The 23,899-nt window shown below is 50.6% G+C and overlaps 8 protein-coding genes across 8 annotated transcripts; 4 read left to right on the plus strand and 4 right to left on the minus strand.

Moving 5' to 3' along the window:
• Positions 1 to 4,341: 4,341 nt before the first annotated feature.
• UCRPA7_8168 (putative ncs1 allantoate transporter protein) lies at positions 4,342 to 5,427 on the plus strand (the record flags this gene model as incomplete). Its single annotated transcript, XM_007920687.1, has 1 exon — positions 4,342 to 5,427. The coding sequence occupies one exon, from the start codon at positions 4,342 to 4,344 to the stop codon at positions 5,425 to 5,427; it is 1,086 nt and encodes a 361-aa protein (XP_007918878.1).
• Positions 5,428 to 5,733: 306 nt separating this feature from the next.
• On the minus strand, positions 5,734 to 7,036 carry UCRPA7_8169 (putative alpha-ketoglutarate dependent xanthine dioxygenase protein; the record flags this gene model as incomplete). The annotated part of the gene is made up of 3 exons (XM_007920688.1): positions 5,734 to 6,627; positions 6,684 to 6,865; positions 6,916 to 7,036. The coding sequence occupies 3 exons, from the start codon at positions 7,034 to 7,036 to the stop codon at positions 5,734 to 5,736; spliced, it is 1,197 nt and encodes a 398-aa protein (XP_007918879.1).
• A 2,094-nt stretch (positions 7,037 to 9,130) lies between these two features.
• Positions 9,131 to 10,284, plus strand: UCRPA7_8170 (putative leucoanthocyanidin dioxygenase protein; the record flags this gene model as incomplete). The annotated part of the gene is made up of 2 exons (XM_007920689.1): positions 9,131 to 9,172; positions 9,250 to 10,284. 2 exons carry the CDS (start codon positions 9,131 to 9,133, stop codon positions 10,282 to 10,284), a joined length of 1,077 nt encoding a protein of 358 aa, XP_007918880.1.
• A 3,734-nt stretch (positions 10,285 to 14,018) lies between these two features.
• Positions 14,019 to 15,175, plus strand: UCRPA7_8171 (hypothetical protein; the record flags this gene model as incomplete). Its single annotated transcript, XM_007920690.1, has 2 exons — positions 14,019 to 14,695; positions 14,767 to 15,175. The coding sequence occupies 2 exons, from the start codon at positions 14,019 to 14,021 to the stop codon at positions 15,173 to 15,175; spliced, it is 1,086 nt and encodes a 361-aa protein (XP_007918881.1).
• A 230-nt stretch (positions 15,176 to 15,405) lies between these two features.
• UCRPA7_8172 (hypothetical protein) lies at positions 15,406 to 16,453 on the minus strand (the record flags this gene model as incomplete). Its single annotated transcript, XM_007920691.1, has 2 exons — positions 15,406 to 16,263; positions 16,382 to 16,453. 2 exons carry the CDS (start codon positions 16,451 to 16,453, stop codon positions 15,406 to 15,408), a joined length of 930 nt encoding a protein of 309 aa, XP_007918882.1.
• Positions 16,454 to 17,722: 1,269 nt separating this feature from the next.
• UCRPA7_8173 (putative protease inhibitor protein) lies at positions 17,723 to 18,313 on the plus strand (the record flags this gene model as incomplete). The annotated part of the gene is made up of 2 exons (XM_007920692.1): positions 17,723 to 17,846; positions 17,907 to 18,313. The coding sequence occupies 2 exons, from the start codon at positions 17,723 to 17,725 to the stop codon at positions 18,311 to 18,313; spliced, it is 531 nt and encodes a 176-aa protein (XP_007918883.1).
• A 2,525-nt stretch (positions 18,314 to 20,838) lies between these two features.
• Positions 20,839 to 21,503, minus strand: UCRPA7_8174 (putative plac8 family protein; the record flags this gene model as incomplete). Its single annotated transcript, XM_007920693.1, has 2 exons — positions 20,839 to 21,093; positions 21,144 to 21,503. The coding sequence occupies 2 exons, from the start codon at positions 21,501 to 21,503 to the stop codon at positions 20,839 to 20,841; spliced, it is 615 nt and encodes a 204-aa protein (XP_007918884.1).
• A 944-nt stretch (positions 21,504 to 22,447) lies between these two features.
• UCRPA7_8175 (putative siderophore iron transporter protein) lies at positions 22,448 to 23,629 on the minus strand (the record flags this gene model as incomplete). Its single annotated transcript, XM_007920694.1, has 1 exon — positions 22,448 to 23,629. One exon carries the CDS (start codon positions 23,627 to 23,629, stop codon positions 22,448 to 22,450), a length of 1,182 nt encoding a protein of 393 aa, XP_007918885.1.
• Between the last annotated feature and the right edge of the window lie 270 nt (positions 23,630 to 23,899).

Consider the following 23,899-nt stretch of genomic DNA (forward strand, 5'->3'; position numbering starts at 1 on the left):
GGGCTTGCCCTGCTCGGCGCCGGACGTTCCGCTGCCCATATCCCATTCGTGCGCCAGAGGATGTCCGACTTAGCAATGAACACGCGCAAACTTGGCATCTCACATGCCGCAGACCTTGCAGCAGTGTCCAACTTCCCGCCGGCGGAGAAGCGAGAGGTATCTCCCGAAATGAGACAAGCTGTTCGTGATGCCGTGGCAGGTTCCGACCCAGAAGGATATGCGCGGACTTGTGAGATGATGGTAGATCCTGGACATATTGACCCAGACTACACGCAGATAACATGCCCAACGATATTCGTCGCTGGTGACATGGATGGCATTTCTCCCGTGGAAAGGTCCACTGACCTGAGCAATCTGGTGGCTGGAAATAGTTCAGTGGTCATCGTAAATAGCGGCCACCAGCCTATTTTAGAAGATCTCGAGGGAACAGCTGCAGCGGTGAAAGAGCTATTGAGCAAAGTTGAAACACAATAGAAGACCAATAATCTTGTTTGCAAACAGTCGATTCTTATATTATGGAGAAATCATGGTTTGCTAAGTATAATAAGTTCTCAAACCCTGTCGAGCCCTCCATTCCTATTGCAGAGAAGAAGGGGTCATGGGTCATGCTCTGGAGGCCGTCATGTGAACCCATCATTGTTTGGTCGGCATCGTCCAAGTTGAATTGCGTAAATGGAGCCTGCTGGCTAGAAGCAGATGTGTGGGAGGCGTGCAATGATGATGACGTTCTAGCTCCTGAAGACTGACTTGCATCTCCGCAGAAGGATTTCACAAAAGTCGAAACGTCAAACATGCGTTGCCTCTTCTGAACCCTCCCGTCTCTATGCGACACGTGGTCTAGCTCATCTGCTCGACGTTTCCGGCTACCATTAGTCGCTTCGAATGGCCCGGGGAGTTCTTTCAACAGAGCAGACAGCAGTTTCTCCCCCCGTGTGGCTATCATGCTGTTCTGACATCGTTTAAGGATGTCGACAGTATCCTCGGCAAGCTGTTTGTGCTCTGCATATTCTTTGTCAGATGGATCGCGATGTAGTACATCCAGAAGAAGTATGATGGAAGCCGCAACTGAGAATGCTTGATGGATCCAGAGAATAGGCCCGTCTTCTTCAACGACAAGTTTGTATTCCTTGATAATGGTTTTTGAAGCTGCCAGACATGTTCGTCTTGTGAATGCAAAGGCAGGATTCGTGAAGCTCTCTGAAAGAAACGATCGATGGATCATGATGATTTTATGAGAAGACGATATGGCTAAGGACCTTCTTGCCCAGGGCACATACAGGGGCCATGAAGAGTCGAGGGGGATATGAGTTAGAAACGGCGGTCGCTCCCCTGTCGCTAGACTTCGAAGCCTCTTGTCCCAAAACAAGACTTGCTCGTATTTGGTGAATGCAGTGTTGCACGACATCAAACCGTCTTGTAGTCGCGGCATTATGGACGCAACGCCGTTGAGAAATCGGCAATAGCTGGTGCTAGTTGGAACACTGTCTGGGAGAGGCAGCAAATCGTAATCGTTGCAATTGATTGGAGGCTCTGAATGTGAGTATATAGGATTAACCAGGTAAGTCTCTGAAAATGGAAGACTGAACCAGTCCTGGCTGCAAAGTTGTGACCAGACACGTTTGCCAGTCTCCCTCTCTACGGCGTTTCCAGGGGAGTCCTCAGTAAGGCGATGAAGCCCAAGGCTTTGCGCAATACGCACCGCCGCTGCCAAATGAATCGATTGCATGTTTGAAAAGCCTAATAAATGTGCCGAAATTGTGAGTGTTGCGATGGCTTGAACGGAGAGAATTGATTGATTTGCTGCATATTCAGCTTTATTCAGACAAGTTATGACCGCGCGGACCCATCGTCTCGACAAGGTCTCGCGTTCCGGTTCGCGAAATCCCCATGCTTGTGCTCTGTGAACTGGAGCACAAGTAATGCTGCCAGCCAAGATGGAGAATAAAAGTGCAACCCACTGGAGGTTAACTCCAGTGTGCTCTATTGAACCACGAAAGCGCCCATAAAAGTCGTGCAATTGCCTCCTGAAAGTTGGCGAAAAGTAGCTGCCGTGATACCAGAGCAGACATTCGTCATGGTAGTCAACAAGCTGCCAGACTTGTCGCCTATTTGGAAGGAGCAATTGAAGAACAGCGAGCGGCGACGGATCGTCCAAATCATCCGGAAAGTAGTCCGGCGGGTGTGCGTCGCCAATGTCTCCAGACGCACTGGGGGCTTTGACGACGGCCTCAGGAGAAGCAACGGAATGGAAGTCGGGGTTCTTCCGCCGACCCCAGGCCAAAAACTCAAGTATCGATGCCGCATCTTTGATCACAGCGTCCGGCGCATCATGTTGCTCACTACTGGCATTTGTTCCACTGGGTTCATTTTGGCTTGTGAATGACTCTAAACCGGACTCGACCAAGCCGCGCACAGGGTAAGATGGCTCGGTTCTCGTCCGAGAAGGTGGCCGTCGGTGAGCTGACGCTGGCCGGGGTTCACAAAGCTCGGCCTCAAGCTCCGCGATCCGGGCTTTCAGAACGTCAACGTCTTGACGATTGGCTCCTGGTGATACTGTAAAGTCCCGAGCAAGTCTACTTCCAGAGTCAGGAGCAGCTGGAGATCCAGCCTCTTGACAACATGCGTTTTGTTCTCCTCTAGCAAAACACCTTAGCAAAAGCAATCTGGAATTTTGCGGCACTGTATTCACCTTCGAACGCAATTGGTGCACGGCACTGTCTTCGAACACTTCACTTTCCTGCGCGTACAAGGTAAGCAGGCGAGTTTGCTACGATGATTTGACATGATCAAGGGTCGCCAAGTCACCGTATGCCCTTCGATCACCAAGTGCTGTACGGCCGAGCAAGATAGGGGTGTTGGAGAACCACAATTCATATGTCAGCACTCTCAAGGGGCCCATCAGCATTAATTGATTGTCTCAGAGGCACTAATGGCCTGCTATACCGCTGGCTTGGAGCAGGAGCCACAGCATGCGGGGCGCTCCAGCAACACAATTCCGTCCTAACCACCTCTTCTTACAATATTGCATTAGTCGCCACTTGACTCGCGCGCAACCTACCGACAGTGGAGAGCTCCTAAGGCGCAAATGTAAGTTTCGGGGCCTAGAAATTTGCTTATCAGCACGATGCTTGTGCGAGCGACCTATCACACGCAAGTAATTATCATATCTCCAGTCCGGGCTGATACGGGTTATTGCCAAGGGCCCGCCCCAGCCTGACCGATAGCCAGGGATGGCCTACAGTGCTACATTTGAAAGTCACTGGCAATCAAAAATCGAGAAAGGTTGACCGGGGTTGATGATAAGCATGCAAGATGCATGCCCACCTGTAAGCAGCTCGGGTGGCCCGCAGATCGTATACATACCTGTCAAACCCCATGTGGAATGGCAGGGGAGGCAATGTTGGAAGACTGTAACCGATGCGCTTCCAGGTCTCTATTACCTGACTTCATTCTTACTCCGGACGTTTAAGAGACTTGATGGTTCTCGGGGCCGACGTGTCAACTGTCGCAAAGTGTCGCGATTTGTGCCCTGGCATCTGACAGTGAAGATATTAAAGACCGGTTCTGTTCAAAATGGATTCTTTTACATTCCGGCAGCGGCAACGGCAACGCAGGATAGAAATCAAGGAAAAGGTGCATCTGCGGTTGACAGAGCCAAGCAGCTGGAAGTTACCAAAGCAGTCCAGCAGTATTGCTCCACCCGATGTCTGGACAAATGCGGGTATGTTTCTCGAGTGAGTGTGCAATTACAGATTAGCAAGATTGACCAGCTCTACTGTGTAGATCAAGATCCGGTCCCTGAAGACAAGCAAACATGGACCAGTTGGACTTTCATTACCTATTGGTATTCTGATTTGGTGACTATCTCAACATGGACAGCAGCCAGCTCTATAATGACCACTGGGTTGACTGCCACGGATGCAATACTCATCGTTCTCGTTGCAGCTATCTGCAATGCCATTCCAACCGTGCTCAATGGCGCAATCGGCTCCGAACTGCATATCCCCTTCCCCATTGTTGTTCGTGCTAGCTACGGCTATTGGTTAAGCTACTTTGCCGTGCTGAGTCGTGGTATTCTGGCGTTATTCTGGTTCGGAGTTCAAAGTGCAAATGGAGGAGGCTGCGTGAAGCAGGTGAGTCTAAGCTTTATGGACATGTGTTTCCACGAAAGATCTTTACTAAGTATCACAGATCCTCATCGCCATTTGGCCTAGCTTCGCCCGCCTTCCAAACCACTTGCCTGCGTCGGCGGGGACCACAAGTCAGGGGCTCATATCTTACTTCCTATACTGGCTGATCCAGTTTCCTCTTCTTCTGATTCCTACCCACAAACTGCAGTATATGTTCTGGGTGAAGACCATTTTTGTGACACCCATGGCTTTGGGAATGGTTATCTGGATTACTGTCAAGGCAGGGGGCAATGGCACATTCTTTTATGCGCCGGCCACTGTTCACGGCTCCAAACGTGCTTGGCTTTGGCTCTCAAACCTCACCAGTGTCACTGGTGGCTACAGCACGTTGGCTTGCAATATCCCGGACTTCAGTCGTTTCTCCCGGACACGCGGCGCACAACTGTGGCAATTACCATTCATTCCCTTTTTCAAGGTCTTGGTCGGCATCTTTGGCATTGTGTCCGCGTCTGCCTCTCAGGTCGTCTTTGGGACGACATATTGGAGCCCACTCGACATCATCGCACAGTGGCAGAGCTCTTCAGGTGGGCGTGCTGCAGCCTTTTTCTGCTCTGCCATTTGGCTTCTCGCCCAGATCAGTGTCAACATAAGCGGCAACAGTATCTCATTCGCCAACGATATCACCACCCTCTGGCCAAAGTACTTCAACATCCGCCGCGGAGTGATTTTTGCATCGCTAATCGGTGGTTGGGCGCTCTGCCCGTGGATAATTGTTGCCTCCGCGAAGGCTTTCCTCAATTTCATGTCAGCGTATGCAATTTTTATGGCACCTATCGCTGCGATGATGTTCACAGACTACTGGCTCATCAAGAAGCGGAAGTACGATGTGCCCGCTCTCTATGATCCGCAGGGGATCTACCGTTATCAGTATGGTATCAACTGGCGTGCTCTGGTCGCGATGCTGGTGACAGTTGTACCTCTTCTGCCGGCATTGGCCAAGAAAGTCACCCCTGACAACGTTGATATTGATCAAGGCCTACAGAACCTCTTCTCCTTCAATTGGCTCTACGGCTTCTTCCTGTCTACTTTTATATACTGGATCCTTAATTTCTTCTTCCCGGACAAGAAGACGTTGATTGATCATGTCGTGCCGGGCTATAATGTTACCCATGGCATAGACGGGGACACTGAAAGCCAAATCACAGAGCATAAAGAGAAGGATGCTACGATTTATGACGACAAGAATCATCCTGGTCCGATGCTGGCTAGGGAAATTGGGGGGATTGCCATGGCTTGAGGTGATGACATTGGATTTAAAAACGTCATGAGTAGCGTAAGTAGGAGAAAGGCAAAAGCATTTGATTGAAAGGACATACAAATCAATTTTCTGCATCTTATTTTGCCAACTGCCGTGCCTGACATATCCCCAATACTATTTCCTCCTCAGCAACCTGTTCAACAGGTTCCATAGAGTAGGGAGCACTGAGAACGGAGAAACTTGATATGAATTTTGAAAACATCGCTTAAAAGAATCCCAATCTCATCCATTCTAGCATACACATGATTAAACCAGCCCGACCATCGATACATCCCGTCACAGTCATTAAGCAGTGATAGGGATCGGTACTGGCCCGATAGGTCCTTTACTGGCACCAATGTTGGCTTGATGCATTGATCGGGGGCCGAAGGAATTGGGATAATCTACTGCAGTGTGGAACATCTGGTAGTTCGCCCACATGACAATATCTCCCTCATCCAAGGCTGGGATCATGATATACTCGGGCTTTAGGACTCGTGACTGAATCTTGTTGAGGAAAGCTCGTATCTCAACGACGTCATCTAGGACCTTTGGCTCCTCATCAGGAGAGGACCGGATGAACAACTTCCTTGCGCAGATACCGTGTACCATGAACGCCTTCTCGCCGGTAACTGGGTTCACCCATACCATTGGATAGGACTTAACGTCCTTGGGATCCCAGTCTCCCATTTCCTCAATCTTTTTCTCTTTCCCCTGGGTATATAAACCGAGGCCGGTGGTGTTGCCCTTGCAATCACCAATCCACTGGTACGGGTGAGGTGCGTATTCAACCCAAGAGTGATCAGCGATCTTCTTCTCCTCGTCGCTCATCAGCTCATACATCTGCACATTGCTAAAGAAGGCTGTCAGGCCGGGTTCCGTCTCCATGGTGGTACCTGAGCCGTCATCCCAATGGATGGTGATATTGGGGCACTCAGGGGCTTTAGGACGCTTAATGCATCGCAATGTGGTGAACCAGGCGGGGTCTCGCGCATACAGCGGTGCATCAATATGCCACCGCTGGAAACGAGTGTGACCTTTGTTGAATTCCTCGAGAGGTAGCTCGATAGCATGCCAGTCGTGGGATAGAGCATGTGTGATTGTCGTGTCCTTCAACCCGAAGTGGTCTTCACCCTGGTAGCCTTTACCAATAAGTCGTACATTTTCAGCACCGGGAATTCCGTGGACATCCCGATATCTCTGTTTGACTGGTTAGGCTAGTTCTGCCAAGTGGCCTTGAAAAGGGGCTAACCTACGGAGAGCATGCCACCTTTCTTGTTAAAAGTCTTGATATCGCCGTGCGAATGCACCTGAGGTGCATCTGGATCAAACCTAGTAACGAGTTCCCATTGCTTGATGGGAGCCAGATCTTTTTGCCCCTTGACCACGACGACCTTGTGTGTCCAAATAGCATCACTCAAAGCCTTGACATCCTCATCTACCGCGCGTCAGCCGTCATACCATTTTGAGTCCTCTTCCAGTACCTACCTGAGATGTCACTCAGGTCCAAGTCAGTAATGACGGCACCGAAGTTGTGCTTCTCCTTAGGCGTCTTGTCCATAGGAGTGAGCGTGAAGCTCGGCTCCGGGAGCAGGGTGCTTGGCGACATGGTGTAAGTGATTTCTGAGTGGGTCTATGGGACTGGACAAGATGAACTTGGAGATGCCAGAGAGTGGTGACAATGGCGTGATGCGATTGTGTAATGAAAGCCAATCTCCCTGGAAACTTCTAAACTATGACTTGTCAAATACACCCAAGTTCATCAATGTCGACAGGGTCCGTATTTGTGTTGGCTTTCGTGATAGCTGGTGCTCCGTGTAAGTGCGTGCGGGGATCGCCCGGAGACCTCCGCCGCCTCGGGGTTGGATAGATTTCTTATCAATGCAACAAAGCTGCATTGTTACCCCGCTGGAGCCGTTGGTGACCGCAGTGTAATTCAACCACTCTGGTTGGCTTATGGCGGTGCCGTAGTGGGTGTTGAAGCTCGGCCGAGCCCCGCCACTTGTTCTCGGGCGCCTTTGGAGGGTAATCGGCCGTGTCGTGATTTCATTTCCCAGCTTCCGTTCAGTCCGCCGACAATCATAGATACGGGTACCATGCCCTGTGATGCGCTAGTCGTGGAGAGGGGCAAGATAGCTGAAGGGCCCTGAGATGGCTGGGAATGCCTCTCGGTGTGCCTCAGATGGCTTCACCGACTAATGCCTTTCTGACTTTGTCATCTTGTTTAGTATACTCAAACAGAGCTCGAAATGCTTGTCCAGGGCTTGATTGTTGGCGGACTGCTCGCACAGCTGACTGTTGCGTGTAGTGGACAAGGCAATGGGCTCTCGCGCCGCTCAGCAGCGCAACAAGCGCCCATTGGAGATGCAACTCTGACGATAAACAGTATTCCATACTCGACCAGGGCCCACTGGATGCGACAGGCAAACATCGCCCTGGGAACTCCATGCCCCTTTGCGGCCTTTGGGGCTGTTGTAGTCAACCATACCGATACGAGTGGATTGGGAGAGGTTGTGTGCACAGGTGCAAACAGCAACAGCAAGACGGGAAATCCTACCTTGCATGGTATGCAACTCTTCATCAAGACCAATCGACCTCAACTCTGGTACACTTGTGCTAACCGTCGTTGGGAACAGGTGAAATCGCCGCTATAAACAACTGCAGTGCTATCCTCACCGACCCAAGTGGCCCCTACAAGCTCTCGCCTGCCAACGCGCTCACGGCATTCGCTCAATTGTCTCTATATACCAATGCAGAGAGCTGCCCGATGTGCGCTTCAGCTATTCGCTGGGCTGGGTTTAGAGAGTACATCTACGGAACCACCATCGACACCTTGATTGAGAAGGGCTGGGGTCAGATCCGAGTGTCCTCACTTGACATCTTCAAGCAGAGCTTCGATCTGCCGCATGTTAGTCGTCTCATGGGCGAGGTGTTAACAAACGAGACGGATCCCTATTTCCTATGGCAATTTGACCCAAGTTATCCGTGTCCCAAAGGGTGCGAAAGAGTAGCTGGAAGCTGCACAGCTTCTTGAGCTATGACGCCTCTGCAAGACGAAGGTGCAATAACGAGAAGGGACTGTCCATGATTTTGTCGGTCATGGTAGCACCTGAGGGACGAACCATAGAAGATAGACAATAGATACACATCCTAACAGGGTCGCCAATTGAAAACTTGAGTGCCGGGGAAATGCCACAGACATCCCTTCAGCCGTCACCCATTCTCAGGTTCGTTCCGCCGGAGAGAGGCTTCGGCTGACGTGCCGAGGCCCGTAGTGCAGCTCTATGGTAGCGTAGCGCGACTGCTAGTCAGCGCTCCTTCAGTGGACCGATCGTTTCTTATCGTCTCGATTCGCCTGCAGTGGAACAAACGTCGGCGGCTGCCGTAAACCACTGAAAATCGCGGTCGACACCCTCGTCTTATCGCTGTTGCCACGATTCGTTGCTGTGGTTGGAAGTGCTCTGGAGTGTAATACGTATGAGGCCCCGGGAAAAGGCAAAAGTACCTCAGACATGACAGCCGCATGAACCCCTCCATGCACCAGAAGAATCATCGAACATTTTCCATCAAGAGCCATTTGCTTGACAATCTGAAGAGTACCTTTATACATCTGTATCGAGGCATCTAGGCTCTGAGGCAGGTGGAGAGTCAAACCCTCCTTTGAACAACATCCAGCATAGAATCCGCTGCTCCCAGGTCCAACATGGCCACCAAGACCAATTATGTCGACAGAGTGATCCCGAAGGTAAGGAAACCTCCCCGCATCTGCATTCTTCACCCTGGCAAGTTCGACGCACCTCTGACGCCACCGAACCACACAAGATCTCGCTGCGAGACTTCGACAACCGCATAGATGAGATTACGGCGCAGCTCTGTGATGCGGCCGAAAACGTTGGCTTCTTCGCCATCGTCGATCATGGGATCACGCCTCAGGAGGTCGAGGATATGTTTGCCACGTCTGAGGCCTTCTTCACCTTACCGGACGATGTGAAAGCCACCGTACCCTGGAACCCGCAGAACGTTGGCTGGGAGAAGATGTCCCAGATCCGGCCGTCCACCGGCGCAGCCGACACCAAGGAGTCGTACCAGCTGCAATTTGGGGAGAACATGGTCAGCGGTGGTCACGGCGCCGACGGAAGCCTGTGGATGAGCGATGACCATGTCCCACAGTTCAAGGACAAGTGTCTGTCCTATATGAATCGTCTCCAACAGATCTCCGAGGACCTCATGGTGTGCTTTGCGAGGGGCCTAGGCTTCCCGGATGACTATTTCAAGCACTTCCACGATGCCAAGAACCCGAAGTGTCAAAGTGTCATGCGCCTTCTTCACTACTACGCAACGCCCGAGACAAACGACGGCAAAATCTACCACCGTGCTGGAGCTCATGCCGACTGGGGCTTCCTGACACTTCTATTTCAGCGCGAGGGCCAGGGCGGGCTGGAGATTTGTCCGGGCCGAGATGTGGTCACGAAATTTGCGCTGGGAGACGCTTGGACAAAAGTCAATTTCGAGACCGGTGCCATAATTTGCAATATTGGCGATCTGTTAATGAGCTGGTCGGATGATAGGTTCAAGTCCACCTTCCACCGTGTTAAAGCACCATGTGAGCCTGGTGATTACTATGGTGAGCGCTACAGCATCGCTTTCTTTAACCAGCCAGCGAAGGATGCGATCATTCAGGGGCCAAAGAAGAAGTACCCACCCATTACAGGCGAGCAGTTCACAAAGAACGCTATGTCTGTGCACTTTACAGCCCTACAAGCGAAACTGAAGGCTCAAGCTGACGCTGAGGCGAAGGCTGCATCGACTGGGGCGTCAGAGACGCTTTCGACCCCATCGGTCCAAGCCGCTGCGTAACGGAAGAAAGATTATATGAATGGCATATTATTAAAGCAATGACTTCTTGATGCTCTTCATTTGTAGTCTATATTTATGTTGCAACACAATCATGCAAATATAACACGAGTCCACCAAAAGTCAGCCAACAAGAGCGTAACGACTCTTAGATGATGATCCTGCCCACCTTATGCATCTTCTAACCCTCCTCTTCGCCCCCTTTCTCGCCTCCAGTCCCCAGCTACAGATTGTTAGCTTGTGAAAAACAATGATTTTAAGATTGGTCCAACTTACTATCCATAATTTGTCTCTTGATGTCACCGTCTGATCTCGGGGTTGAGGCTATTTCCGCCGACTTTTCGGTATTTTCAGTAGCGACATGTTCAGTACCCCCCACGCCTTTTATGAAGGAATGTGCTATCGTAGCAATCACGTAACCCCGAAGTTCAATATCCTCCTGTGCGTCTTGTTGCTCTAACCTCATTCTTTCTTCTGTACTCATTTTCGCGCGCCGAAGTGTCTTGATTTCCTGTATGATATGGAGGAGCACAGGCTCAGGGCACCTCTCTCGTGCTAATGCCAGCTCAGCCTTCCTGACGTATCGTCGCGTCACGTCTGCTGCACCATCTACCGAAAATGCTATGCAGTAACCTATCTTCTTGCCCCAGCCTTCAACCCCAAAGTCAGCTTTTCTCGTCCGTCTTTGCACCTCGAAAGAGTTAAGCATACCTTCTGTATATAGGCGGGGAGTATCCATCGCCTCTTCGCATGGATCCGCATGTATCCATCTTCTTTGATGCTCAGAGTAGACCTCGGTCCAGACATGATCGACTTCTGACCAGACCCAACGAACCCGTGAGCCAACAGCTCTGCAAAGCATACCGAAACAATTGGCCCATTCGCCCACACGTCCCCGTCGCGTTTGAAGAAGGACCCAGACGTCCGAATAGCGTGGGAAACGAACATAGTCGCCATTCTCGGTGCATTTGTACAGCTCTACCCGTCGAGCTCCTCTCGCATACTCCTCCGGAGTGGGCTCAACCATGCCTTGGCCCTTGGTAGCGGCGCCACAAAGCTCGCAAACGGGGTTATTGACCCAAGAGAAAAAGCTGCGTTTGAACCAACGAAGTAAGGCTCGAATGACACAGTCTTGGTAGGCCCATTTCGGCTTCCTGCCATCACCCATTGACTCAGCTAGAGCTTCATTCAAATGTGTCTCTTCCTGCGCCTCGCTATAGATTCGGTCCAATGGAATAACTTGCAGCGCTTCATCAAGCAGCCCCGGATTCTCCCATCTAACAGGCGTTTCAGACAGGCTGATTAGCATGTTGCGGAATCTCATAGAAGTTGCATCTGTTGGTGGCATCGGTGCCAGAGATAAATCCGAATAACGCGGAGGAGCTTCTCCGGAGCTTTGGGGCTCATTACTGCTCGTCTTCTGGTCGACCAGTAAGGAAGCTGCTGAGCTTGGTCTGGACGGGCTTGTTTGGCTTAGTCTCTTCGTTCTCAAGAGATCTTCGAATCGGGTTGCCAGGTCTTTGCTCCATGCGGCATCTACATCTACAAATTGATCTGTCAGGTATGTACCCCCTGCGGCATCCAGGCCCTTCTTTGGATTTACTGAAGTAGTCGTCCTCAGTGGGATCTGGGATAGCTGCTCAATGTACGGCGGCGCGGCAACTACTATGGATGGCTCCGTGGTCTTGGCTCCCGCGTCCTCTTTGTGCGCTGCGATTTCTTCTCCAGGAGTTTGGGTTCCCTGCTCATGGGTCTCATCGCCTTCTTGGCTTTGACTCGTTTGTGTTTCTAGAATCGTCGGCTGCTTTAATACCTCTGTTGTATTTTCGACAACGGCTTCATTGTGCGACAATTTGCCTGCGGTGTCTGAAGCATCCGAGCTCTTTTCTGCTGGGTGTTCCTTAATTTCTGATGGAAATCGAGGAACAATTCCTGTTCGAGCTTCAATATCTTTAAAAATGTCCCGGAAAGGAACTACAAAGGCAGCACCAGTGTCAGGAGATCCTGCGATAATATGGCCATAGAGATCGCCAGAATAGGCATTGATGACCCAAGAACCACAATCTCCTATATTTAACTTATCCTCCAAGATGATGGTGAATGCCTCCCGGAATGAATCATCGCCGGCCATGCGTGCATACGTCGGTGTTCCAGATATGAACCCTTTTATTGGTCCACGTGGTGTTAATGCAATGACCTCTGAGCTTGCCAGCTCGGCCGACACGATTTTGAGAATGACAAGCCGGTCGGCCTTTGACTCGGGCTTTGGTATTTCGTTTCTAACCTTGTGGAGGGCGTCTCCCACTTCGATCAAAGCGTAATCGAGATAAGATAGTTTAGTCTCAGCGGAGGAGATATCCATTTTGCCGAGTGTATCCAGTTCAACCTCATCTTCGATTGGGATAGTATTCATCCCATGAGACAGTTGGTCCTCCTGTTCTGGGCTAAGCATATCCTCTTGACGACCTCTGCGATCCCATGCCGGAGTATTCTCCCCTAAGGCGTCTACACAGAGAGACTTCCCTTTATTCGACGCAGAGGAAATGTCATCAAGTCCTGGCTTTAGGGGTTCACCTGCAGTATTACTGTAAGGCGGTGTTACAGTGCCTTCGCTGGTGCCATGTGTATCCTGGTCGGCACTCCATGCATCGTCTTCCATTTCGCTATCACAATCCATATCGAAGCCTTCATCATTATCTTGTGCCAACGAGCTCAGTGTGTTTTGGTCAGCATCGAATGCATGGTCCGCTGTCGTGTAGTAGAATTTCTCGCCGACCTGAATTACACCTCCGACTGATGCTTTCCTGGTCCAGAAATCGCCTGTTGTCGAAGACCCGCCCTTCACGAATATTTGCATTCCCACTGCGCTCCTTGAAGGAGCAGCAAGCACTATGAGAGTTTGTGACCCGTCTTGGCCTGAATTACCGCTCGCCAGTTGTATAAGCTGGCGAAATCCAGGTGCCCGGGTCATATCTGCCGTTCTCATGCCAGGATACTGTTTGAGGAGCCCGCTCTCCTTGATGGTCTTCCTGACCTCACGACGGGGCGCGGCATCTTCGCAGCAAAAGATGATCGTCGGCGCTGCGCTGGCCTCGGCCACGCCAATCATGTAGACAGACCATGTCACCCAGCTGGAAATGGGCTCGACGCAGTTATCAAGATACGCCTTGATCTCAGGCGCGAGGGTTCTGAAGGCTTCGCGGGCCGGCCCTTTAGCTTCCCAGCACCAATCATTCCCCACCTTGCAGATGCGGCGCCCTGTGGACGCCACGGGATCGGGCCAGGCGCCTTTTTTACCTCGAGCCCCACGGAAGATGGACGAGATGCCCGTCTCCCGAGATGTCAGGCGCGATGTAAGATATTGTGTAGTAGACATCCTGGCCGGCCATGAAGCAAGGAAACGGGCCAAGTGCTTCGAAGCACAATCTTTGTGTTGAAGAGCATTTCCCTTCGCCAAGGTCGAAGATGTGCAGATAGATGAACTATCGATTCGACTCCATTTGCGGCTGAGTTAACCCCGCCATCAAGCCTGGCGCACGCTATTCGCAACTCTTTTGCCGCCGAAAGTGCCTGTGGCGTGGAGGATCACCCCTGCAGGTGGCAGTGCTGCGCTTCAGAGTGGTGAGCACGATTCAGAAGGCTGTCCTAACCGAACCGGCCGGTCAGCAAGAGCTCATGCAAACGAGCATCTCTATCTTTGATAATCTTCAATTCAAACCATGCGTTCTTAAGCAGACATGGAGCCTGCTATCCCAATGCTCGATGAAGAAAAGGAATACACAATCGACTCCAGTCTTCTCGATACACCAATTGGAGCAGCAACACGCCGTGAGATTCTGGCTGAGTTCTGGGGCGCGTCGAGGTTACAACGCCTGAATGGTCTTGAGGTTGATCTGGAGCCTTACTGGAGCTACTATGGCAAGGAATGCAGTCACGCTCTACACGAGGAGGGCAGACATGTCGCTGCAAGATATCACCGAGACATCATCGAGATTGTTCGGCAGCTGAAAGGCGGCGTGCTTCGACAGGATGTCAAGGCTGGTCTGCGCTCCAAGCTAACGGTCCTCCACGCGAACGAGGACGAGATGTTAGACAACTCCATCAATTTGGCAGCAGGTCTGCTTCTCATGATTGACTTTGGTGGCTTCTCATACGGCTTTTCCGGCAAGACCGAGTTGGAGTGGAAGGACGCGCCGCTGGTAGACTTCTTAGAGGATTACTTCTGTGATGACAGCGTGCTGGCCCATGAACGGGTGAAGCTAGAAAAGAACTTCACGGCGCGGAACCTCGGCCGCATCGCCGGAGTAGAAATTGTCTGGACCGATAACCTCATCGACCACCTGCGGATGACGGATGATGACACTAGGATACACATCTTTCACCATGCGTCGTTTTTAGAAACGCAAAGGAAAAGGTAAGCCATCCTTCAATACCAAAGCACCTGCTTATTCTAGCCACATGATTGCACAACTGACTTCATAATAGCAGCGATAGCATGCTACCTTCAGGTCTGGCGGAGGAGACGATCCAGACTCTCGCGCTTCTTTTCCCGTCAACAGACCCGGAACTGAAGAAGTGGTTCGCCAAGTTGCCGGCCTCACCACACCTCGACCGGCGTGTCATTCAGTGCGGGCGGCTTAAGACCGATCATAGGCAAATCGAGAGATTCAGCTTCTGGCGTGACAGGCTCGTGACGCTTAAACAGGTTTTCGACGAAGCGCAGCCTAAGACGTTATCGCAATGGTGGCATGACCGCAGGAATGGCGTCCAGTGGTACACCTTCTGGGTTGCTGTCCTTGTGTTGGTGCTGACTATTGTGTTCGGGCTAATACAGAGCATTGAAGGTGCTCTCCAGGTTTATGCCTCTTTCAAGGCGCTCAAAAATCCTGGATAGACTTATCAGTTGCAGTATTTGGTTTGCTTCTTCGTTGTGGAGACCAGGAGTTTGGGGAGCGGCGTTCAGTGAAGCCAATATTTAATGGCACATGTAACTATACAACAAGAATCAAATTGCCTTGGGCATATCTACCTTGAAGCAGCCACTCTTCGTATTCACCAAAGACGTATCCTGTAAGTGATGTAATGTCGTTTGATTGTCTCTATTAATTTTATACTACCTCTGGCTTATTTCTTGCGAAAGAACGGATTAGGCTGGTACGGCGCCATCTCCGTGTCAAGCAAAGGCTCCTTGTCATCCATCACAGGCGGTGCAATTTGGACCTCGCCACGCGCAATCTCCAACAGGCTCATCAGCGGCAACAAAAGCATGAGCAGCGAGATCAGGCTTCCAAAACTCCATACAGTCTCGCCCTTGTCGCTCAGCGGTGTTGTGGGCTTTCCGAAGGCCTGGCTTAGTAGGATGACACGCACTGTCGCGCCGACGGCGATGGCAGTCATCAAAACCCAGCCGATCAGTTGCGCCAGCTTGAAGAAGCGCTGTTTTCTATAGTGCAAATACCAGGTCGAGGCTGCGAAAACGATGCAGTTGCCTGCAATGACGGCGATTGTCCCGACATAGGACAGGCCCGCATTGCTCGCGGAGCCGTTCCCATCGATGCCCCAGACACATGCGACAGGTAGCGTCGACGTTTCGATATCCTTTTGCACGACCTGCAGCATGAAGATTCCGTAGATCGCACTCAGGATCAGATTGACAAACATGAGGAACTGTCGCAACCAACGCAGCACCCAGTCTCTTTTGAATTCGCCAACCAGTGCAAGCAAGGTGGCGTTATGCACAGCCATCGACAACAGACTGAGCATCCATATTATGAAGAAGTGGTACGGCACTAGGGTATCCAACTGCGCCAGCCCGACGGCCTGTATGCCGATGCCGGTGAGGATCTGCTGGTCAGAGTAGCTGTTGAGCAGCTTGCGCCGTATGGTGGAAGGTTTCGAGCTCTTGAAGAAGGAGTCTTGGATGATGAGCGACACTGAAATGAGCAGTGCCAAGACGGCAGTGATGATGAATGATAGGAGCACCTAGACAGTGGGCATGTAATTAGCTCTGTTCGGCCATGAGGCTATCAAGGCCCCCACGCTTGAGGAGAGCTGCTATACGTGTAGAGAGTAAAAGTGGCGATGGGAGGGTGAAACTTACACCGGTGCCTGCAATGCCAGCATTGCTGGGCGTTTTGGCTGGTGCATGAGTACAGTTGGCGTCCTCGAACATGTTCACAGCGGACAGGACTTAGATGCAAAATAGTGGAAACAGACGCAGGCGATATTGTAAGTTTGAGAGGCGGCAAAAGAAAAAGAACAGCAAACGGAAAGGAAATGGAGTCTGCCTCGCGGACGACCAGAAATGGAGAAGTCAACTATCAGGCATGAATCTCGAAGGAAGCTGTTGAAAGAAGGGATCATGGGCCATGTCTTTAATACTCTACTGTATGACGTCGCCCTTGTCACAGGAATGAGTACTGTACCACAAAGTCATGTTTAATTCTCTGATACGACCGCATTAGCATGAAACGGCGAAAGGACCCCTGGATTAGCGGCAGTCTGGTGGCTTAACAGGCGGATGACTGGCTGTCGATCGCTGTTGGAGATCCTGGAGACGCAGCGCCAAGGCCTGGAGGTCGCTCAAAGGGCCTCTCGTCGCCAATCAGGCACTTCAAACGCGGCATCCCTTTGCCTTTGTCTGCAATCTGGACTGATGCCCCTGGTCCTGGCCTTCGTCAGGAAAAAGACAAGGGCAGTCCGAATAATGAAAGGGAAGGCCAGGCCAGGCCATGCCTCAAAATAGCTTCAAAGGGGCGGCCACTCGTCTCAGGCCTAGGCGTCTTTTCTTCCCGCGCGGGAGACCATGGCCGTCGCGTCTAATGCTACCGTCCGACTAACAATAGCAAATCAAGTATTCATGCAGGCATCGCCTCCCTTCGACGGTGCAGCAGTGCTCAAAATATCATTGGCGGCTATCAGAGGCGGCTTTTTTGCGCTTAGAACCACAGCATTGGCAGAGCGCTGAGCAGGTCTAAGTCTTGACTGTACCTAATTCGGATTGGCCATGATAATGGGACATTTCTCAGTGATAGGATTCAAAATCATTTGATTGATGCGGCTCCGTCGCCGGGGACGGCAACCTAAGTAGCCAGGAGTGACAGTCGCCGATAGCAAAGCTTGATCGCTGTGACAAGCAAGCCGGCGGCGCTCCAAAAGCTTAAATGCATTCCTAGAAAAGCCGAGCTCGGTGCCGGTTGGGCCCTCCAGAACCCTCTGACCACCCTCTCCCAGCCGCATGCATCCACATCTGCCGTGATTGTCGTCAGTCTTGCATCGGACTTATGCTGTCAATCTCCGGAACTGAAGAAGATCGAAATTGCTTTTATCGTAGGATTCTGTCGCGTCAATGGAAAGACACAAATTCAGAGCCAAGAGCTTTTCGATTTCTGAATCCCAAAAAAAACCAGAGTTCAGAGCCAGGTGTAACTGAAGCGCCAACATGCCTTCCAACGAGAGTATCAAGAATGCCGTAAAGCTGATCGAAGGTGACAAATCCAAGGTCTTGCGCTTCAACATGGGCAAGCACACCAATGTCGAAACGGGAAAATATATCCCAAAAGCTGGTGAGTGCTTTCATTGACATGTGTGACACCAACAAGTCGTCATCTCATTCACATGAATAGAGGCACAAACGGAACCAGAGCTGTTCATCACCACTTCGTCTTCGACTGGGACTTATATCGCCATTGGCCTTGATCTGGATGCTCCCTTCCCAGGGTTCTTCACCGCTCTAGGCCCCATCTTGCACTGGATTCAACCCGGGTTGAAGGCCGGCCCAGACGGCAAGCTTACATCCAGCGATCCTTTCATTGCTGATTATATCGGGCCAGCACCCCCACCCGGCAGCTCCCCGCATCGGTACAGCTTCTTCCTGTATGAGCAGCCTGAGGGACTTGACATCCAGAAATATGCTCCAGCGGGAGGCAAGAAGCTTGGTAACTGGAACCGAATGAGATTCAGTCTGGACAATTGGGAGAAAGAGATCAAACTCGGCCCGCTTGTAGCTTTCAACTACTTCAACAGCAACTAGGTGCCTCCTGTCTTTGCTGTAGCGTTAGAATCACCAGCCATTTTTTATATACCCCTTCATTACACAATCACTTGCAGAGAAGACAACAGAATGTCTAGAATGCTGTTGCATTATGAGGTTTCCTTTAGGCCTAGTAGATGATCATTTTAATATTGACCAAGATACACCTCCACCCAAGATTCAGCAGGCTTTCATTTCAGATTAGCTCGTGAAGTTGCCAATACCATGTGTATTATCGTAGGATAATTTTGATCCTACCTCCTCCCTCGGGCCATTGTGTCTTTCATTCAACTTTTGAGGTGAGTAATGATAGATTATTCCAGTGGCACGAGCCCTAATGCTTATCGTCAAACATGTACTCAAAAAGAAGTTTCTCTTTTCCATTCGTGAAGCTTTGAATTGCAGTTTCACCAGCACATATGCTCAATCAACTCCCATTCTCACCCCTATAAAGCGACAGACCGCATCAACAGTGCATCGGACAAGGCAAAAGCATGTTTCTGACTTTTCTTAGAACAGAATATAGCTGCTACTGCGATCTCGGGAGTGTTTTACATTGAGAGTTCTTCCCTCTTTTGATCGACTGCAAGGATCATTCGGTTCTATCTGTAATCACTAAAGACGTATATTCAAAACCGACATTTAAGTTAGACGATAGAAACGGAAGGCCACATCTAAAATGCGTGAACGAGAGCCACCTATACCCAAAAAGAAGGAATCCAATCTTTGGCAAAAGCTCGGAATGGCGAAGCGTCGTCAACGTCGGAGACGCTCGGTGGCACCCAAGTTCGATATCAGGCGCTTGAAAGACGTTCTAGAGCAAAAGGCTCCTGAAACCCGATAGATTCCAGCAATCGAGCGTATCAGCAAAGGCGACGACGAAGCGCCACAAGTTCTTCAAAGCCTTGTTGACCTCATTCCATCAAGGGGACTTATCTTGCCTCGATACACTATCATTGCTCCTGCTACGGATGGGCGTATTCGTGAAGCTATGATCCGCTCCCACGGCTTCAAAGTATTGAACCAAATCGAAGTTTCAAAGATTATTACGGAGGCCTTCGTCTGGGCAATGAAGCTCTGCGAAGACCGAAAGACCTCGTATGGACTTTTCTGGTCACGGCTCGCAGATAGGATCTGGATGCATGCTTACGTGAACGGGCCGATGATCAAGGGTTTCATATTGCGCTTAGTCTTAGCTTTCCGGCAAGGAAACAGCTATTCAAACAGTGAAAGTGCGATGTGCGGAGCAATCCGCATGCTCAGTGACCATCTGAGAAGCGAATCGGGTGAGGACGAAGCCTCTTCGAAGTGTTTCCCGCCACAACAACCACCCAGTAACGAGGCAGAGAACTACGTCGCCGCCAATCTGCGAAGACTCAGCTCGTTTCGTGATCCAGCTGCTGATCACCAAGCCGAGGTGCTGCAGGAATTGACACGGCAAATTCTTGAAGAATCACCCCTCAAGACCACTAGGGACACCGCCAGGACCTTGAAAAAGTCTGTTGTGACCAAGAGCAACATCGCCATACGCAAGAAAACCCCAGTCTCTGCTGGCAGTGGCCTATTACAGTTGGGAATAAGTACAAGGGAGAGAGCAGCACAACGCAACCGAGCAGTGTTGTGATGGATTAGAGCATTATCAAGTACTTTTGCGAACATTTTACTATGTTAGGTTGGTTACTGTGAAGAGAAACGATGGTATCGTGTCTCGTTGTGTATTTTATGGTGTATTGAACAGAGTGATCTGACTCAAAACTGATCAAATAAATCAAGTACGTTTTTATGGCAGATTGTATCGAAATATGTCTCTTCTTTTCCTTTTCTTCTTTTTCTTTTTCTCATTTTTCTCCTTCTTTTTTGCAATTAGCATTTTATACGGTGTTTATAATGGAAAGCCTAGTATCCAGTCACAAATGTATATCCGGAAGCTAATCAGCGTATTTTAGCATCCCTCAGGCCATTGATGGGCACACGCACATACATGTGATATTTGAACAGAGCATCTTGTAAGACAGTACACTTATTTCGTCGTGGTGGGTTGCCTCTTGACAACTGCTTCCATTTCAGGCCTGTCAGATGGGTCTTTGTGTAAGTTGGTGGCGCCCACTAACACCCAGCTAGTCTCAGCCGTCAAAGAGTTGGTGTCCGCATTCGGCATTTAGTCAAATTACTTAGTCCACTAAGGCGTTCCAGTGAACGAATGGCCGGTGGGCACCGAAGCCACGAGACTGGTTGGGCTGTTGGTTTAGGTTCAACAGGGAGCAAGCTCTCTGGCGGGGAATGAGCTGTCTGCCAGCATGTTGATTTCCACAGGCCGCCCTGTTAGGAATCTGGGGGCGAAGACGTCTCTTCATCAAGATTCACAAATACATGCGCTGATCTCCCGCCAGAAGGGTATCATGTGAATTTGCTATCTCAGTAAGAATTACCAAGACCATAGACCAAGCCATTACATAGTGAACTCCAAATTGAATTCCAAATATAACCCCTCGTCCGCCGTTATTAGCCAAGGCATTTGAGCAAATCTACTGTCCCCCAGGATACACCATTCCACCAGTTGACTCGTACGGCTGCTTCAGAGCGGTCTCGCTAACAAGGCTCTCGCGGTATTCGGCCTCCTTATCCTGCTGTACAAGGTCGCAGAGACCACAGCAGCAAGCAGCGGCAATGTCGGTAATGCAGGTGCCCTCCAGGTTGTACTTGCTGCGGATATCCGCACGTTGCATAGACATGGGAATCCAGTGCAGACCAACACAGGCAGAACCACAGAGGAGAAGGCACTATAGGTGTCATTAGCATTCGTAGTACCACTAGCAACAGAGGCACTCACAGAAGTGTTGATGGGCTCGTATCCTTGGAGCTTGGGATCCTTGCGGACACGGTGATGTGTCTTGCCGAAGGTGACACAGGGCAGACACCATGTAATCAGGCATAGGTCGATAGGATTAAAGCACCCGAAGAACGAGTTGTTCCAGCCGCCAGCGGACTCAGGAGACTTGGATTTAACAACATCGCCCGGCTTTGCGAGCACCTCATTCACACGCCTCTTCCAATCCTCGATATCATGGTCGTTGATGGGGCCAGTGCTAGCATGTGCTGGGGCCTGGGCTGGGGCCGGAGCAGGAGCCGGAGCAGGAGCAAGAGCGGGTTCCGCAGCAGGGACGGTAGCTGGGGCAGCTGGGGCAGACATGGTGATCAGCGAACGAGGGGATGAGTTGAATTAGAGATTATTGGAAACGAGTGACAGGAGCAGCCAGAGTGCAGAGCAGGAGGTGCTGGGTATTATTAAGACCGTGACAAGAAATCTCAAGAAATAAAGTTCTCTAGAGAGCTTCGAGGGATGGTGTCCCGCGTTTATGTATAGACATAATGGAAGTCCACGAGCCAATGAGAACGACTGTCAGCCGAGACTCTCTCACCTGATGTCTCCCTAGCACTGGAATCCTTTAACATCTCAGCCCTTCAGCCTACCTAAGAAACTTTAGTACGATTCCGGGTCATGAACAGGGTGTGGCTTGGCAGAAGGAGATAAAGGGCCGGTTCTGCATTGGTCAGATCAAGGTTTGGCGGGCGAGAAACTATCCGCTCCCAGGATCTAGAGATGGGATTTACCACACAAAACCGCAAGCACGGCACGTTTGCAACTATCGTGGGCTGTAGCCTGCAACCAGCAGAAAAAACTCTGGAATGTATGGGGACGAATGCGTGGTCGGCGCCAAGTGGCTGCTACTCATTTCAGTCTACCAACTGTCACTGGTTCCCTGAGTTGCGGCTGAGCGCCACCAGCGGGACTGCTTCCGTACGATCAGCACCGCAAATTACCATTGAGTCAGGGGTCTTGGCAAGGCAGAATTGACGACCTCCAAAACTTCAACGGTCTTTCTTGGCTTCGATTATGATCCCCAAACTGTAGTTATTTTCGATTTTTGGCCGTGTTCATCGTTGAAGCTGGTGGTACGCTAATACTAAGGCTTTAAGTAAAACTTTGGCCAGCCCCATCCGAATAGCAAGCCCTTTCAATGAGTGGTTTTACTTACAAACAAAGCAACTTCGAGATTTCGAGGTGCACTTGTCAATTAGAGTTGCTCACATGGCTCTTGCTCTTGACGTGAATACGCTGGTTGCTGCAGAATTTCAAGCCACAGTTCCCCTAACCTGTTTGATGTCCTTGATCTTGATATCCCTCCAAAGAGCAACCGCGATAAATGCACCAGCCAAGAGACAAACACTAGTAATGAGCATATATCGTTGGGCCTCGCCATATGCTAGACTGATACCAACTCTCGTTGGGTTTCCGACCGGATAAGCAAGTTGTATGTACAAGCTACTGTAAATCCTTTCTACAGGGGCTGTCGCAGGGAGATGCTTCCGTAAAGCAGGTAAGAAAGTCCCCGTCCAGATGGCCGCTGAGACGGCAGATCCCAAAGCGGTACCGATACTACCGAAAAGATCGAGAATGGCGATGATCGTGGCGATGTACTGATGATCCGATGGTGCCATCATGGCCATCTCACCGGCGATGACTAGAGGGCCTCCTGCAAATGCAACGAATATTTGCGTCATGATCACATAGCCAATTGAGCTGTCGGGCTGTCGAAATTTGATCATAAGCCCAACGCCAAGCATCATTAGGGGAAGACCGTAGTATAGTGCGACCCATTTGAACCTTCCCGTGTATCGAATGGCGTATCCGATGGGTATTGCCGCGAAACATGACCCAACGCGGTAGATATTGCTGATATATGTTGTTTCGGTGACACTCTGGTTCCAGACAACCAGCAGCATAGAAACAAAGTAACTTCCCCAAACGGCCGAGTTGAAGAAAACGAAGACAAACATTACGCCAGCGAAGAACACCGTTCTATCAGCCAAGAGTTCGTATTTGATGAAGGTGACCGGAGCCAAATACTTCTCGTATAGAACAAAAGCAATGATAAGAAGAGCTCCAAAAACGAGCATGCAGATGATCATCGGAGACCGCCATTGCTGGGCCTGGTATGACCAGATGCTCAGCCCAAGTAGGAATAGCGACATGCCCGCCGCCAGCAACAAGAGGCCAAACAAATCAACCTCGATGCAATAATCCTTGATAGACTTCAGGGTGATATTCGTGTGTCTATTCGGAATGACGCCAGCTTTCTTTGCCTTTCGATCGCCCCAAAGGAACAGTAGGCAGAGTGGTACAACCACCACGGGGGTTATGATGCAAAATATACCAAAGCCCCATCGGAAGCCAGGACCGGCCAAGATGCTGTCGGCCATCGGCCCACCGATCCAAGTGGTGACAATGTACGGCGACGTCGCGAAGGCAAGCATGAGAGCTCGGTTCTTCAGGGAGGATGTATCTGCAATGAAAATTGTCAAACAATAGCTGCAACCTTGGGCCCTGGATATTGGTTAGCGAAATTCTCCATTCTTTTGATTACTAACACCTACCCAATTGCAGAAAACACTTGTGCGGCGGCATAAGTTTGAACGTTTTTGCACACAGCCATCATGATGAAGCCAATGACCCATAGCAACAAAGTTAGGGCCAGACCTTGTGGGCGACCCCAAGTATCGAGAATCTTAGCCAAAGGAAGTTTT

Source organism: Phaeoacremonium minimum, assembly GCF_000392275.1.
Source record: "Phaeoacremonium minimum UCRPA7 unplaced genomic scaffold PA7_03_scaffold_580, whole genome shotgun sequence".
Lineage (NCBI taxonomy): Eukaryota > Fungi > Ascomycota > Sordariomycetes > Togniniales > Togniniaceae > Phaeoacremonium > Phaeoacremonium minimum.